This window comes from Pteronotus mesoamericanus, unplaced genomic scaffold (genome assembly GCF_021234165.1).
Source record: "Pteronotus mesoamericanus isolate MK-2021 breed Mesoamerican mustached bat unplaced genomic scaffold, CSHL_Meso_final scaffold_476, whole genome shotgun sequence".
Taxonomy (NCBI): Eukaryota; Metazoa; Chordata; class Mammalia; order Chiroptera; family Mormoopidae; genus Pteronotus; species Pteronotus mesoamericanus.
In genome coordinates, this window is record NW_026555318.1 from 1,357,378 (window position 1) to 1,376,391 (window position 19,014).

At 40.0% G+C, this 19,014-nt stretch overlaps 1 protein-coding gene across 1 annotated transcript; it reads left to right on the forward strand.

Moving 5' to 3' along the window:
- Positions 1 to 4,868: 4,868 nt before the first annotated feature.
- Positions 4,869 to 18,708, forward strand: LOC129086948 (keratin-associated protein 9-1-like). The gene is given in 3 exon segments (XM_054593694.1): positions 4,869 to 5,294; positions 5,327 to 5,767; positions 18,295 to 18,708. Coding segments are annotated over 3 exon segments (1,281 nt in total).
- Positions 18,709 to 19,014: the final 306 nt, after the last annotated feature.

The following is a 19,014-nucleotide window of genomic DNA, read 5'->3' on the forward strand; positions in this document are numbered from 1 at the left end:
GGTGTCAGAGGGTGGAGGTTCTGGGTGAGTTTCCAGGAAGGTGGATGTGGAAGGTTTGGAAGGTTTGGAAGCCTTCTTGCCCCAGCTCCCCTTTTATACCCTGCTAAGGGGCTGCTGTCATGAGATGCAGTTCTCTTTCCTTGTTATTGTTTATCCTAATCAACAGGCAATTATCAAATTAGCTAAATTTGTTTTCCTGGTTAACCTTTTCAAGAATGATGGGAAACATTGCTTCCTTTTCTTGATAAGTTAGAATTCATCAGTTCAGCTCTTCCTGAATCATCTCTCACACATCTGTCTTGCTTCAGCTTCCTCAAAGAAAATTGTCACATGACTTCTGCCTTTAGATGGTCTATGTCTTAGTCTCATGTTGCACAGCACAGTATGTCTCCCCTTAGGTGATGAATAAAGGTTGTAATAAGCCACATTCTTTCTGGTGACTTGGGAGGATAAAGCTGCATTTTAGTTTGATGGCTCATTTGCTGTGGGTCAGGTGGCAGAGAAGTTTTGAATGTGAAACAGGGCATCACTAACTTGAGAATAAGGCTATTAAGACTTTTCCTTCCCCATGTGTATGGTGACCAATTTTCTGGACTTTCCTATGGGAAACAAATAAGTGTTATTAGGATGAAAAGTAAGTCATGAAATTCTGATGTTTCTTCTTTTCCCTCAGTTTTATTGAGGCACACTTAATACACAAAAAAATGTACTTGTCTAATGTATACATTTTGATGAGTTCGCACTTAAGCATGCACCATAATACCGTTCCCATAATTAAGGTAATAAATATACCCATCACCTCCAAAAGATTTTTTTCTCTCTCCTTGCTTTTTTTGTATTGTGGTAAGAACATTAACATAAGATTTACCTTCTTAACAAATGGTCTTAAGAGACTACTAAGAAAAATTGTATGATATCAAATTGGACAGGCTAAAAGAATTGGACAAATAAACATACAACCTTGCTACATTAACATTAACAAGGTAGAAAGCAGAACACCAGGAAAGGACAATTACTAGTAAGATGAATGAATTGTAATAAAACATCCTAACTAACAAAAGTTCAGAAGCAGACAGCTTCATCGGTAAACTCTACCCAACAGTTAAAGAAGAATTTATTACAATTTTTCTCAAACTCTTAAAAAAATAGAATACAAGGGAATAGCCCAAACCTTTTTTATGAGGCCAGCGTTCCCCTGATATCAAAAATAGACAAGGACACTGCCATAAAAGAAAAGTGGAGGATCATATCCGATGATCTTAGATGCAAATTTCTCAACAAAATATTGACAAACAGAATTCAGCAATACATTAAAAGGATCATACACCATGATCAAGTAGGATGCAAGAATGATTCAACACCTGCAAATTGATCAATGTGATACATAACATTTACAAAATGAAGAATAAAAATCATATAATAACCTAAAGAGATGCAAGAAGAACATTGGACAAACTTCAATATCCATGTATGCTAAAAAGTCTCAAAAGTGAGTCTAGAGGTAATGTGCCTCAGCATAATAAATGTCATATATAACAAGCACAGAGCTAACATCATATTTAGTGGTGAAAAAGAGAAACTTTTTCTCTAAAATCAAGAACCAGGTAAGAATGCCCACTCCTACCCCTTTCAATCTACAGAGTATTAGAAGTCCTAGCCATAGCAATTAGGCAGAAAAAGAAATAAAGACAATCAAATCAGAAAGGAAGAAGTAAAACTGACTCTAGTTGTAGATGACATAATATTATATATAAAAAATACTAAAAGAGTCCACCAAAAATTGTTAGAACTAATCAACAAATTTAGGAAAGTTGTAGGATACAAAATCGATATATAAAAATCTGTTGTATTTCTATACACTAGTAAACTTTTTTTCTTCAAATTTTTTTCTCTCCCTTCCTCCCACCACTTTCTCTTGCCTCCCTCTCTGTATACTGAAAACTAAGAGACATATATGAAAATTTTAAAAATACAAATAGTGGAAAGATATTCTGCACTCATGGATTAGAAAAATTAATATTGTTATAATGTCCATACTACTTAAAGCAATCTACAGAGTCAATGCAATCCCTGTGATAATTCCAATGGCATTTTTTACAGAAATAGAAAAAAAATCCAAAAATTTATGTAGAATGACAAAAGACCCTGAATAGCAAAAGTGATTTGAGAAAGAAGAGCAAAACTGGAGGCATCATGCACCCCAATTTCAAACTATATAACAAAGCTATAATAATCAAACAATATGGCATTGGCATAAAAACAGACACATAGATCAATGGGACAGAATAGAGAGCCCAGAAATAGACCCACACATATATGGTCAATTAATTTATGATAAAGAAGCCAAGAATACACTATGAGGGGAAAAAACAGTAATTTCAAGAAATGGCATTGGGAAAATGATACGGCCACATGCAAAAGAATAAGACTGGGCCACTACCTTATACCATACACAAAATTTAACTCAAAATGGATTAAATACTTGAATGTAAGCCCTGACACTATAAAATTCCTAGAAGAAAACATAGGCAGCAAGCTCATTCACACAGGTGTTGGCAATAATCTTTTTGAGTTGACACACACCCAAAGGCAAAAAATTAAGCAAGTGAAAGTACATCAAACTAAAAAGCTCCTATACAGTTGAAGAAAGCATCAACAAAATAAAAAGGCAACCTACTGGTTGAGAGCAAATACTTGCAAATTATATAGTTGATAAGGGTTAATTTCCAAAATATATAAAGAATTTATACAACTCAAGAGCAAAACAAACAAACAAACAACCTGATTGAACAATGGGCAGAGGACCTGAATAATTATTTGGCAAAGACATGTAGATGGTCAACAGTATATGAAAAGTTGCTCAACATCACTAGTAATTGGGGAAATGCAAAACAAAACCACAATGAGATATCACGTCACACCTGTTACAATGATAATAATCCAAGAAACAAGACCTAAAAAGTGTTGGCAAGGATGTGGGGAGAAGGGAGCCCTATATACTGTTGGTCAGATTCAGCAACTATGGAAAACAGAATGGAGGTTCCTCAAAACTTTAAAATAGAACTGCCTATGATCCAGTAATCTCACTTCTGAGTATTTATCTGAAGAAAACAAAAACACTAACTGAAGTAAATATATACACCAGTATGTTCACTACAGCATTACTTGCAATAGCCAAGACATGGAAGTACCCTAAGTGTCCAGTGACATATGAAAGGATGAAGAAAGTGTAACATATGTCTATACCTATCTACATTGGTACAGTATATAGATGTAATATAATATATATCTCTATAGACATAGATATAGAGATATACATAAAATAAAAGACCATTCCATCATAAAAAGAAGAAAATCTTCCTATTTGTGTCAGCACAGATGGACCTTGAGGCATTATGCTAAATGAAATAAGTCAGACAGAAAAAAACAAGTACCATATGATCTCACTTATATGCACGACATAAAAAAAATGTCCTCAGAGATACAGAGAGCACATTGGTGGTAGCCAGAAGGGGGGAGGGGGGTGGGCAAAATAGGTGAAGGGGATGTCAAAAGACACACTCTCCCAGTTATGAAATAAGTGAGTCATGGGCATGTAATGTATAGTCTGGAGGCTATAGTTAAAAATACTGGATTGAATATTTAAAAGTTGAAAAGAGAGTATACCCGAAAAGTTCTCAGCAAAAGAAAAAAGCTTTTGTAACTATGAATGGTGATAGATATCAACTAGACTTACTGTTGTAGTCATTATTTTGTGATATATACCAACATTAAATCATTATGTCCTATACCTGAAACTAATAAAATGCTACATGTTAATTATATTTCAATTTTAAAACCCAAGTACAGTTACATAGCAGTAGAATTCGGAAGGCTCACGATATCAGGGAGAGCAGGAGACCCCGCTGGTGGTGAAATGCTGAAACACTGCCCTATTCTGTCTACATTGTTGGTTATACGTTTTCCCTATGACACAAGCAATTCCGCTCCTTCATTCGTACCTAGAAGACTGAGAATGGGGCAAAAAAGAATTTTAGGAGATTATGGCTGGCAATTTTCCACATTTGTTGAAACATGCATTTACAAATTCAAATATATCTTGGCCATCATCTTACCTCAACTATGAGCCTCAATTTGTAAAAGAAAGTATGTACGTGCCAGTTGGGATGTCTCACCCGAGACACTGATGCAGCTAGAAAACAGGGATGGAACATGAAAGAACTGGTGTTCTGACACCCAGTGGACAGCTTCTGCCTCTTGTCTACCATCTGGGTGCTGATCTGCATGGGAAAACAATGGGCCACTGTCCTCTCCTCAACTGTCTCTGATAGAACTGGGGAGCAAATTTTGAGCAGGCTTCCAAAGATACAGATAAATTTCATAGCCTCGAATTAGACCTTCTGAGAGTTCAGACTTAGGCAGCTCTTCATTACTCTCAGAATCGGTCAGGTGCTGACCTCTCAGGACACCCCCCAATCTAAATACGATCAAAGGAATAACACTGAGAAGAAACAACTGTTTTGGCCTTCAGACTAAGGCACCAAGAGCTATCACATCATCACATGGTGTCACATGACCAGAACTGTTGCTGGTGATGATTCCTGTGTCATTTCTGGAAATGGTTCTTAGGTACTAATCCCACATAAGAAAAAGATCAAACGGCAAATTACGAAAGCCTCAAAACACTCAGAGAACAAACTGCACCTTGACAACTCCCCAGTGACTACAAAAACACTGTGAACAACAAGGAAGGCCATGCTTATTGGTCCCAACATTGGGGGTCTGGTGTATAAAAGCCCCAGAACAGAAGTCATCAGAATCAGAGAAACTCACCTCTGAATAGAAATCCATCTTCCACCCCTGACACCATGTGCTGCTCCCCTTGCTGTAGGCCCAGCTGCTGTGGATCCAGCTGTTGTGGGTCCAGCTGCTGCCAGCCATGCTGCCGCCCAACCGAGAACAGCTGCTGCCAGCCATGCTGCCGCCCTTGCTGTGTGTCCAGCTGCTGCCAGCCATGCTGCCGCCCAACCTGCTGTCAGACCACCTGCTGTAGGACCACCTGCTGCCAGCCCAGCTGCTGCTGCCGCCCTTGCTGTGTGTCCAGCTGCTGCCAGCCATGCTGCCGCCCTTGCTGTGTGTCCAGCTGCTGCCAGCCATGCTGCCGCCCAACCTGCTGTCAGACCACCTGCTGTAGGACCACCTGCTGCCAGCCCAGCTGCTGCTGCCGCCCTTGCTGTGTGTCCAGCTGCTGCCAGCCATGCTGCCGCCCTTGCTGTGTGTCCAGCTGCTGCCGCCATGCGCTGCCAGCCACCCCCCTGGCCGCCAGCCATGCTGCCGCCCTTGCTGTGTGTCCAGCTGCTGCCAGCCATGCTGCCGCCCTTGCTGTGTGTCCAGCTGCTGCCAGCCATGCTGCCGCCCTTGCTGTGTGTCTAGCTGCTGCCGCCCTTGCTGTGTGTCCAGCTGCTGCCAGCCATGCTGCCGCCCTTGCTGTGTGTCCAGCTGCTGCCAGCCATGCTGCCGCCCTTGCTGTGTGTCCAGCTGCTGCCAGCCATGCTGCCGCCCTTGCTGTGTGTCCAGCTGCTGCCAGCCATGCTGCCGCCCTTGCTGTGTGTCCAGCTGCTGCCAGCCATGCTGCCGCCCTTGCTGTGTGTCCAGCTGCTGCCAGCCATGCTGCCGCCCTTGCTGTGTGTCCAGCTGCTGCCAGCCATGCTGCCGTCCAACCTGCTGTCAGACCACCTGCTGTAGGACCACCTGCTGCTGACCCAGCTGCTGCTGCTGCCCTTTCCATGTGTCCAGCTACTGCTAGCCTTCCTGCTGCTGATCATCTTGTCGAAGAACCACCATCTGCACACAACATCTTCGGTTAACTGACTTGCCGTTTTGGAAACAAATTCACTTCCTAGATTTTGTTGAAAACCAACACACTTGACTCATTTCATTTAGTTCACAAAAGCTGAATAAGCTTGATGGTGGGCAGAGGGCTTTGTCCAGTCTTCTTCCTTTAGTGTGTGTGGATCACGTGCCAGCTCCGTGTATCCTTCATATGCAGTCATGGCCTTGGCCATAACTCTGAAGTCAGGATTACCCAGTCCCTCTAAGTAACTTAGTCAAACATGTTCTCATAACTTTTTAATATGTTTCGTAACTAATAGGTGATCTTCATAATCATATATTCTTTATCAATGTACGCATGCTTCTTCTATCAGGCTTTCTTCTTTTAGGACCACTTTGAATCATCTTCTGAAATGCAAGAGTCTTACCTATGTTTCTTAATAAATTCTACGCCATAATTCATCCATATTGTGTTTTATTTATTGTACAGAATTCCTGATATAGGGATTTAACTACATAGTGCGTATTATAAGCCTTATCTACTCTGAGCATCAAAATAGCCCCCGCAAACATTACCTCCATTTTTCAGGGGGAAAAAAGTTAATTGTTCAATGCCACAAAGCTAAGAATGAACCAGCTCAGATTGAGGAAGGGGTCTTCTGTTCCTGCTCAAGGGCACTTGCATTTGCATCTCAAAGAAGCCTCGGGTGACTGCCCCCTTGGCGAGCTGTGGTGCTGTCACCACTCAGTGAAGGCTGTCACTGGGCCCGAGCACCCCATGAGACACGCCAGTAAACGCCCACATTCCAGAGGTCCGTCTCCCTGCTCTCCACCTCTTCACGGTAATTGGCACTCACCAAACAGTCACTGCTTTCTCTGCCCACTACTCTACTGATATGAGGAGCCCAAACACACCAGATGATAGTTGTAAAATTACCTTACATCCCCTGATAAAAAATGCACCTTTCACAGGAATAAAACCTTCAATCCAAGAGTCTACTGCCATGATGGGCTGGGAAGCATAGACTCCCAAGTATGTCACTGGGGGTTAATATGAGAAGATTCACTCCAACTGCCACCCACCGTTTTCTGAACCCATGTGTACTACCCTTTATGGGTATATGTGATCTTACATATATGTTAATGACACAATAGCCATTGTACATTCCACATCCAGAAGACAATAAATCAATCCCACAGGTTGTCACCTCTATGTTGGTGTCTTTTCTGCACATGTATGAGACCATTCCAATATTTTATCAGGCCAGCAAATTCTCTGTCATGTGCTGCATGGTAGGATAGATAGATCTATGGTTATGTGCCTGCTGTTGACCTTGTTTATCACAGAGTGGGTCCCTTTGTCCAAAGTGATGATATCCAGGATCCTATGACAATAATACTGTAAGGTGGTAGATGGACAGCCTCACAGACAGGAAAAACAATTCCTTTCGCCAAGCATGCAATCACAGTAAGGGAGCATTGTAGTCTTCTCAATGTGGAAGTGGCTCGGTTTGGGGTGGTTGGTTTTCATGCATGTTTTTGTCCATAAGGACTCATTCTCTACTTCTGACAACAGCACATGGAGCACAGGCGGCTGTGGGAGGGGGAGCCTGCGCTGTTGGTCTGCACAAAGCCTCAGTTTCTGCCACCATTGCTACTTGTTCACGTCTCCTGTGCAAGTACTGGTGCGCCTGAGGTACTAGACAAAATGAGTCATACCAGCTTGTACTTTGTCCAGTGTCTCCTAAGTGCTGGGCACTCTTTAGGGGGCGCTGATGCGGGACACAAAGAGGAAGCGCTGTCTGCTGACGCACCATTTCCGTGAGCACGATTTTTCTCCAAATGTCCTTATCTTCCAATCATGCTTTTTCCAGAGATGAGATAAATAAGTCAGACCTTTCACCTTTTGCAAGTAGCCAATGGACATCATTTCCTGAGGCCATTTTTCTCCTATATGCATACATACACACATATACCCCACTATATGCATACATACACACATATACCCCACCTCGCTCCCCCCACTCGACCATTGTACTAATCACAGTTCTTTTCATTGGGAATATTTCCTCTTTCCATTGTCTTTGGAGACCAGAAGTTTTTAATCCATTGTAGTAAAAATTCTCCATCTGGCATAAAAGCTACTATTGGGGCATCAATCGATGAAGTTTAGGTAGCCTATGTTCATACATTATAATCAATTAGGTTTTGAAGGAACTGAATGGAATTGTGATGGAGATAACCACCCATGTATTTTTTAGTCATTGAGGTCAGCACTAAACTCTCCATAAATGGGCTATGATTTCTAATAAATACCTTGGTTTTAATGTTTATAATTTGAAAATTGAAGTTAGTTTGTATTAAGTCAGGGATACAAAGATAAACAAAATAGACTATCTTAGATTACTGAGGAAAAGCAAAGAAAAAAACTATTCTCTACACATAATAGAGGTGATAATATATTATTTTTGTAATATCCCTTGAAAATGTAAGAACTAGAGTCTCTAAAGAAGATAAGTGTCTGACTACAGATGTACTAAACGAGTAAAATACGGGAAAAAAGAAAGAAAAACACTTCTAGGTTAATACATGGGTGGACATAAATGTAAGATGGCAGTGGGAAAATAAAGATATATTTGTAAGGTATGATCACACATTATATTGAGAAATAATTCATGAGTGGGTTTAAGAATATTCCATCTTTCCCCCAAACATACAGCTAGTAAATGGCAGAACAGGAATTGAGGACTATTCCATATGATTGTAATTCCCATAACCAAAATGTATTGTCTTCTACTTTCACAATAGAAAAGGTACAGTTAAAGATAAAATCAGAAATAAACAGATGCACAACTTCAGAGGCAATTTAGTACAGAAAATGGATAAGGTAAACTAGAAGCATCTTACAAAACTGGCACAGACGTAAATAATAAGAATGATATAGCATGGCCATATATTTAAAGAATATCTCATTCCACTAAACCAGAATCTGGTAACATCTAGAATATTTTGAGAAAGAACTCTGAAGTTCACCTTAAAAATCAAAATCCATTTTCAGGATTAGTGACAAGGGCCTTCAGGAAAAATGAGCATCATAAAATCTATGCCATCAGTAGGGAAATGCTGTCCTTACTCAGAAGTGCATCCAGCGAGGTGAGGAAACATATGCCAGAGATCAGAGGGCAGGGAACATGATTTTGCAGCAGGGAGTATCATGAGGCAAGACGTCTAATGAGAGGAGAACTGCTCTGCAATGCCGATGACTGTCTTAATCACTAGCGATCCCAATAAACAAAAGACGCAGGAAGCCCAGGAAGGCAGATGCTCACATAAGGAAGCTCTGTTTAATGACACATTTGCAAATGGGATGGGTTCCCATGCTTGTAGGTCATCATATCACCGGAGGTATGGAAGTATCAACTAAATAAACAGGAGACTCTAAGGGTGCTTTCCATTACTGAGGCTCTGTGAGGTCTCTACATTCTCTGTCTTGTTCAGGCACAATAACATTAAAACAAGTAATAGAGTGTCATGAAAAAGTATCTTGTCCATTAACTTAGAAAAAGCTCTGTCTCAAATGCTTTCAAGTAGATATTTATAACTGAGACAAAATACTAGGGTCTGAATTTTGATTCTTGAAGACTCAGACATCTGATCTTATTCACAAACAATGAGACCCGTCATTGGGCATAACAACTTTATCCATTTCCTTAAACTAATATGCTCATTTGTTAACCACAATTATAATTATAGTAATTTTAGTTTTATAGGTTATTTGACCAGTTGTTTGTCTATACATAGATGTCAAAAAGGGAAGTCCAATAATAACAGGAAGGTTACTTTCTGAGCAAAGAATCAAAGAAATAATTTAGAACAATGGACTGTTTAGTGGCACCTCCTGCATTCATACCAAACACGTGGTCTTGCCCGAGGAACTGGAAGACTCAAGTGTGGTGCCCCCTCCGCTGTGCGGTGCTGGCCGGGCACTGCTCACCTTTGCCTGGGCGCCTCTCCTAACTCTGAATTTCTGTGGTTGACTGCCACGTGCCCTTTTAAGAAACACACATTCATTTGTGCAAGTCCTCGATGTGGGTAGCGAACATTCTACTAGGCATATTAACATTCTTTCTCTTCGAGGTGCCTCGCATCAATTGATTTCACTCCTATCTGTGTTTTAAAGGTCAGCTTTAAGAGCAATCCTATCATGCATGAGTGATATGACTGTGCATGTAAAATGTTCAAAAAATGAATTAATAAACTATTAAAAATAAAGGAATTTGGTTACATGATCAACACACAAACATGAGTTGTTTTTATATATGTCAGGAACAGTTAAAATTAAACCAATTGTAACCTATAATAGCATAAAAAGTAAAATATCCTGGAAAAATGTAATAAAAATGGGAAAACTTTTACAGGGCATAGTATAAACACCTTGACTAAGCAATGTTATGAGCAATTCTACCTGTAGATGTTTACCCAACAGAAATGTTTGTATCTGTTTCCCAGAGGACCTGTACTAAACATTCACAGCAACCCTGTTTTTATTGGCCCCAAACACAATCTTCATATACAAGTCTATCAACAGTACAGCGAACAACTTAATTGTGTCAGATTCATTCACTGAAAGGTTAGGTGGCAAGGAGAACGAATGAGCTGCAGATAAGACACGGATGAGTCTCACAATCATCATTTAAAGATAAAGTAGCCACTTCTCTATGATTTCACTCATATAAAGCTTAAAAACAGCCTGAACTTACATACAGAATTGATTTGGTAATGAGTGGGCACTATAATTTGAAGGGGAAGGGGGAAAATTCTATTTCTTGACCAGGATGACATGGATGTGTTCATTTTGTGATAATTTATCATGTTGTAAATTAATAACAATTTACCAAGTTACAAATTATATATTTGAGTACTTTTTAAGATGAATGTTAAACCACAAAATGTTTTGAACATGTTAATACTCTAAGATATGTCAGGTATCATCTCTCCTACTCTAACTACTTCATTAGCTAAAAAAGAAAAGTGATGTACAGTCAGCGACCTAAATGACTCTGGTAGTAAACGGATAAGGCATAAAAGTCACCAACTGCTCTGACCTGCCTGGCCAGCAGGAACTGTATGGGTCAGAGGGCCCAATCATGACTGAAGCAGTCACATGTTGATAATGTGACCATTTCTTATTTATACATAAAAAAGGTTCCTATGAGTTATTCTCAACTAAGAAACAGACTCAGAATTTTTTGAAAAGATTAATTACATTTACGGAACTACTTCCTCTTAAAAATTTCCAAATGACTACTGTAAAAATGTAAATAAGAGCCAGGAAAACCCTGCTCATGGGTGCCAACTTTGGGGACCCCATATTTAAAATCTCCAGAAGAGAAGGAGTCATCTGGTTCTGGAAAACTCAGTTCGGAACAGGAACCCGCCCTCCACACCCGACACTATGAGCTGCCCCCCTCGCTGCAGGCCCGCCTGCGGCAGGCCCACCTGCTCTGGGTCCACCGGCTGCGTGTCCTGCTGCCGCTACCCTTGCTGTGTGGCCAGCTGCGGCCAGCCTTCATGCTGTGGATTGTCTCCCCAAAGAACCACCACCCAGAAATAATACCTTCTCTTAACTAATTTGTCACGTGGACAATTTCACTTCCTAGACTTCGAAGACAAACAGCATACTATCACCAAAATTCCTGTTATGCATCAGCCTACTTAAAAACTTGTGAATCCGCTCTATGCCCGACAGACGACTTTGCTTGATCCTCTTTCTCCCATGCTGTGGATCATTTGCCAGCTTTACGCATCCTCAGTATGGAGGTCTGTTCTGGCTTTGACTCTGAAGTCGGAATCTCTTGCTCCCTCTAAGTAATTTATCTTCATAACTATTTAATAGGGTCCTGAATTGATCAGTATCTTTATAATCATAGTTTCTTTTCAATGTATGCATAATTCTTTATCCTATTTCTTCTTTTCACGATCACTTTGTAACCTCTCCCTGGATGCAAGGATCTTACTTATACATTTCTTAATAAAATCTGTACCATTTTAAATCTGGTATTGTGTCTTGTTTTACTGCACATATAGCTCTTGCACACCATGTGCAGTATCCAACTAGAGCTGCAAAACAGCCTGCCACAAATTATCACCCACAGTTTTAGATGAGAAAATATCATTGTGTAATGTCATGTAGCTAATGAGGACACTCAGATCTAGGACAGAGGCTTCTGTTCCTGCTCAAGGGCACCTTCATCTAGAGATCAATACAAGTAGCAGTGATACTAAGTACTGAGGTCTAATATGTGCAATTGACTTTCTACTCCAACAATGGCAGGAATAATCCCTCCTACAGACAGATAACGTCTGTTTTACAACATTCCTCTCAACTCAGTGTCCCGAATCTGAGCATCTGCCCCTACATGTTAGGGAGCAGGGATAGCATGTAGAGCTCTCATGAGTGCAGGGAGCCTTAGTTTGTCTCAGGTGCTGTTCAGCCACTCATGCAAATCATCTTCATCCAATAATTTTTAGCATCCTTATGTCCTCATGGCAGTCCCATCTAAAGGGACTTGCTTCTTAATCTCAAGTAAATCAAATTCTGAATTGTCTTTTTCTCCTGAGTATCTATCAACAAAGCAAGAAATTGAGTAATTTTCCTGGTAAAGAAAATGGACCATATGTTGTAGTCCCCCAATTTATGGTAATCTGTTCTCCTGAGCAAAATATTCTTAAGAAAATTAAGTAAGAATTAAGTTAGGGAATGGGAAACAATGCAATGGGCTTTATGACTTTTAAAAATCCATACCCTTTGAACCATGTAAGGAATAGAAGAAAATAGCTTCTTATGTTTTGTGAGGCAAATATGAGATATGAGAGGAAAAGGAAAGTTTGAAATTCTATGCTATCTGGAGAATGTAACAAGGAAGAAAAGCTGAGAAATCTATGAGTCATAGGAGACGTGATAGACAGAGGTCTGGTTATTTTGGCCCCAAACTAATAACTCTCCCAGAACACTTAGTGAGGTAAGGCTTGGTTCTCTCCTTCAGAGCAGTAGAGGTAACTTTGATGGGCCAAAACTGCCGATGTCCAGGCCACACACCAGCTTTCAAGACTAAACATCTAGGAGGCTCTTAAAGGACTTTTAAGACCAAACTTGCTGACTGCTGTCTCTTGCTGAATTTTTGGGTGAATGAGATGAAGAACTAACACATTTGGATTGCCTATCATTTGCTAGATATTTATTAAATGCTTTATGTACTTATCTTTAATTCCTGAAAAAAATTTCAAGGTAGGTATGTATGTTCTTATTTTAGAGAACAAATTAAGAGTGAGAGAGGCTAATGAAAGTCATAGTTTATCTTCTCAGAGAAAGTATCCTGAGAAAAAAGATTCAAATGAACATAGTTTATTTAGGACAGCAGATCACATTGGCAGAGAATTGAGCAAATGATGCTGGCAAAGGGGCATATGAAGCCAGGATCACAGTTTGCAACTAGAGCTTAGCCGTGGGGCAAACTATCAGAAATGAATGAAAACCTACACTTTAGAATTCTCCTACTTGACAAACAAAGGAGCCGAAGTCTTTATATTATAAACAGCTCTGCAGAATCACTGGCTGTTTTTCTCAGGTGGCTTTGCTGTTGCATGAAAGAGCCCTAAGACATGGAAGTTCAGTCCGGCAGAAGGAAACCCATCTGAGCACGCTGAGATCCAAGGAATGAGGGTGAGCATCTCAGTCAGCCTGCAGTGCTAAAACAAACTACTGTAGAGAGGGTGGGTCAGAAAATAACATTGACTTCTCTGAGTTATGCTAGCTACCACGTCCAAGATCAAGATGCTGACAGATTAGGTGTCTGGTTGGGCCCTCTTCCTTGGTTGCAGATGGCTTCTTTATTGCTTGTATCCTCCAGTAGGAGGGAGGGAGGATGAGAGGGCTGTAGATTCCTTTTCTTATTATCAGAGCACTAATTTTATCATGGGGGCTTTACCCTTATAACCTCATCCAAATCTAATTACCTCTCAAAGATCTCGCCTCCAAATGCCATCACACTGAATGTTATGGTTTCAACATATGAATCTTGGGAGGCAGCAAACATTCAGTCCATAGCAGTGAGGTAATTAATAAAAACTTCGTGTACAACTTGCCCTTTGCTTCTTTCAGAAGTCTCTCTGCTTCTTCAAGTTGGTGGGCAGCCACACTTTCTAGAATAAGCAGAATAAGAAGGAGAAGAAGAAAGAACAGGAGGAGGAAGAAAAAGAGGAAAGAGCTTTAACCTCAAGGAGCTAGAAAAAGAAAAAGATTCTTAAAGTTAGTAGAAAAAAAAAGTAAGTAACAAAGATGAGAGTGGAAAGAAACAAGATAGGTACTAAAATCACAATAGCAAACATCAATAAAACCAAGAGTTGGTCTTTTGAAAAGAGAAATAAAATTGACAAACCTTTAGTTAGATTCACCAAGATAAGAGAGAAGATGCAAATAAAGTCAGAAATGGAAGAGGGGACATTACAAATGATACCACAGAAATATAAAAGATCATAAGAGACTACAATGAACAGTTTTATGCCAATAAATTACAAAATCTAGAAGAAATGCATAAGTTCCTAGACACATTAATCTACCAAGATTAAATCATAAGTAAATAGAAAATCTAAACAGAGTGATTACTAATAACACATTAGAATCAGTAGTTAAAAACTTCCCAAAAAACAATAGTCCAGGAGCAGACAGCTTCAGTAGTGAATTTACCAAGCTTTTAAAGAATAATTAATACAAATCTTTCCAATGTTTCCCAAATAATAGAAGAGGAGGAAACATTTTCAAAACCATTTTATGAAGCCACCATTACCCTGATACCAAAACCAGACAAAGATACTGCAAGAAAATTCCAGGCAAATATTTCTGATGAACACAGATGGAAAACCCTCAACAAAATTTAGCAAACAAAATTCAACAATATATTAAAAGGATCACAGACCATCAAGTGGGATTTATTCCTTAGATGCAAGGATGGTTCAACATCCAGAAATCAATGTGACACAGCACATGAACAAAATTAAGGATACAAATTATATGATCATCTCAATAGATGCAGAAAACGCAGTGAACAAAATTCAACATTGATTTATGCTGGCAAGTCTCGATAAAATGGGTATAGAGGGAACATGCCTCAACATAATAAAGACCATGTACGACTAACCTGCAGCTGACATATTCAATTCTGAAAAAGTGAAAGCTTTTTCTCTAAGACTAAGAAAAAGAAAAGATATCCACGCTCACCACTTTTGGTTAGTATTGAAAGTCTTCACCAGAGAAATTTGTCAAAAAAAATTGTTTTAAACAAAGGCATCTAAATCAGAAATGAAGAAGTAAAACGGACTCAGTTTGCAGGTGGCATGATATTAGGTATAGAAAAACCTAAAGATGCCATCAAAAAACTGTTAGAACTAATCAAAATATTCAGGAAAGTTGCAGAATACAAATAAATATCAAGAATCTTTTGTGTTTTTATATACTAGTAATGAATTATCAGAAGGAGGAATTAAGATAATTTAATTATATTTGCATAAAAAAGAATAACATAACTAGGAATAAATATAAACAAGAAGGTGAAAGACCTATACACTGAAACTAGAGCTATATAAGAATGAAACTGGAGAGCACACAAATAATCGAAGATATTCCGTGCTCATGGATTAGAAGAATTAATATGGTGAAATGTTGAAACTACTCAAAGCAATATACAGATTCAATACTATCCCTATTAAAATTCTAATGGCATTTTTTCACAGAAATAGAAAAAAACCTTAAAATTTATGTGGAACTCCAAAGATTTCTGAACAGCCACAATAACCTTGAGAAATAAGAGCAAGGCTGGAGGCATCTTGCTCCCTGATTTCACACTATATTACAAACCTATAGTAATAAAAAAGGTATGGTACTGGCATAAAATCAGCCATATATCAATGGAACAAAATACGGAGCCTAGAAATAAACCCTAGTATAATGGTCAATATATTTATAATAAAAGAACCAAGAATACAAAATGGTAAAAGCACAGTCTTTTCAATAAATGGTGTTGAGAAAACTGGGCACTTGCAGGAGAAAGAATGTTACTGAATTACTGGGAGTACACAAACATTAACTCAAAGACTCAAATATAAGACTGGAAACCACAAAACTCCTACACAAAACCAGAGGTAATAAACTCCTTGACATGGGTCTTGCCAATGACTTCTTTGGATATAACACTAAAAGCAAAGGCAACAAAATTAACAAGTGGAACTGCATCAACCTGAAAAACTTCTGTACGACAAAGGGAAGCATCAACAAAATGAAAGGGTAAATTACTGAAAGAGAGAAAATATTTCAAATCATCCATCTGATAAGGGCTTAATAGCCAACATACATAAAGAACTCATACAACTCCATAGCAAAACAAAAACAAAACTCTCAAATCCACAAAAAAGTTAAAGTAGAAAATGGTCAGAAAATCTGAATAAACATTTTATCAACAAAGACATACAGAAGGCCAAGAGGTACATGCAAAGGTGCTCAACATCACTTATTAATGCGAATTAAAACCACCATGAGATATCACTTCATACCTGTCACAGTGACAATAAACAAAAAGACAAGGCCTAGCAAGGGTTTGTGAAAATGCAGAGAAAAGGGATCTCTTGTGCATTGTGGGTGGAAATTTAAATTGGCATAACCACCATGGAAACTAGTATGGATGTTACTCAAAAATTAAAAATGGAACTGCCTAATGATTCAGCAATTTCACTTATGGATATTTATCTGAAAAAAAAAAACTAACTCTAAAAGATATATGCACCCACATGTTCATTGCAGCATTGTTTACAGTAGCTGAGATAGAAAACAACCTACATGCTTGCCCATTGACGTATGAATGGATGAAGAAAAGGGGACACACATGCACTCTCCAGAATATTATTCAGCCATAAAAAAGAAGTACATCTTTTCATCTATGACACCATGGAGCCAGAGGACACTGTGCTACGTGATGTAAGTCGTACAGAGAAAGACAAATACCATATGATCTCTCTTATATGTAGAATCTAAAAATACAACTGAGTTTACAGGTACATACTGGTGGCAGGCAGCGGTGGCGTGTGCAGAGGGGGAAAATGGGTGAAGGGGGTCAAGGGATACAAGCCTCCAGGTGTGAAATAAATTAGTCATGGGAATGCAACACGGGGCATGATGACTATGGTTACCAACACTGCATCACATATTTGAAAGATGCTAAGAGAGAAGATCTTGAAAGTGTTTATCACAAGAAAACTAATAACTATGAATGCTGAGAGATGTTAACTAGGCTAATTGTGCTGATCGTTTTTCAAATATCAAATCATTACGCTCTACACTTGGAGGTAATTTATATGTCACATATACCTCAGCAAAAACAAACAAACAAACAAACAAAAACCAAAAAAGCTACGATGTCTGCGAGCAGAAATGAGGAGGCTCAACTATCAGAAAGCAAGGGACACCGCTGGCAGTGGAATGCTGAAACACTGCTCCACTCTGTCTGCTCTGTTGGCTAAATGCTTTCCCTACGACACGGCAATTTCACTCCTGCAGACACATCTAGAAGTGAGAAAGAAGAAGTAAAAACATTAAAAAATGTATAGGTGACAATTTTCCACTTTTATTGAAAAATATAACTTTGCATATTCAAATAAACTTTGGCCATCATTTGCTCTCACCTATGTGCCTTAATTTATAAAATAAAGTACGTGCCAGTTTGGGTGTCTCCCCAGAGATAGTGACGCAGCCAGGAAACAGGGAAGGAGTGTGGATGGACTGATGCTCTGAAACCCAGTGGGCTGCTTCTGCCTCCAGTCACCTGTTTGGGTGCTGGTTTGCCTATGAAAAACAAAAGTGCCCTCCATCTTCTACCCAAGTGTGTCTGATGGCACTGGGAAAGGCGTTCTAGTAGTAGAGGCTTGAATCTGACTTTCTGGGAGCCCAGTCTTAGGCTCAAGCAGCTTTGCATTCAGTACAGAACTCATCGACTCCTGAATCTCTCAGAGAATTCCCAATCTAAATATGGACACAGGTACAAAACTAGGAAGAGAAAACTGTTTTGATCTTCCCCAGCCCAGCGGGAAATACCACATGGCCACATAATATCACATGACCAAAATATTGCTGGGGATGATCCCCGACTGTCTCATTTCTGGAAAAGGTCCTTAAGTAATATTCCTAATTAAGGAAAAGATCAAACAGTTTTTACATAACCTTCAGACACAAAGGGAGCAAATTTCTCCTTGACAATTCCCCAGTAATCACCAAAAGACATGAACAACAAGGAAAGTCCTGCTTATTGGTCCCAATGTTGGGGGTCCAGAGTATAAAAGCCTCAGAACAGAAGGAGTCATCAGAATCTGAGAAACTCACCTCCAAGCAGAAACCCACCCTCCACACCTGACACCATGTGCTGCTCTCCTTGCTGCCAGCCCACCTGCTGTGGGTCCCCCTGCTGTGGGTCCTGCTGCTGCCAGCCTTGCTGCCAGCCAAGCTGCTGCCAGACAACTTGCTGCCGCCCTTGCTGTGTGAGCAGCTGCTGCCAGCCTTGCTGCCGGCCAACCTGCTGCCAGACCACCTGCTGCCAGACCACCTGCTGCCGCCCTTGTTGTGTGAGCAGCTGCTGCCAGCCTTGCTGCTGTGGCTCCCCTTGCTGCCAGCCCAGCTGCTGCCAGCCTTGCTGCTGCGGGTCCAGCTGCTGCGGGTCCAGCTGCTGCCAGCCCGTTTCCTGTTGTCCCGTGTACGTCTGCAGAACCTGCTACTACCCCACCTGCTGCTGCGTGCCTGGGTGCATATCCTATGGCTGCGGATCCTGCTGCTGCTGATCACTTTGCCAGAGAACCACCACCTGCCCTAATAAGTTCTGTTAACCAACTTACCATTGTGGAAACAAATTAACCTTCTAGGCTTTGTTGACAACCAGCCTGTGGGACCATAATTTCTGTGACTCAACTGCCTGTTTAAAGCATCGGCTTGATGGAGTGTTTAGGACTTCCTTCAGTTCTCTTCCTACCATGTGTGTGGATCTTGTCCCAGCTTTGTGCATCCTTGACATGCTGGGATGGTCTTGGCTTTGACTCTAAAGTCAGGATCTATGGCTCCCCCCTTTAAGTAACTTAGTCAAACAAATC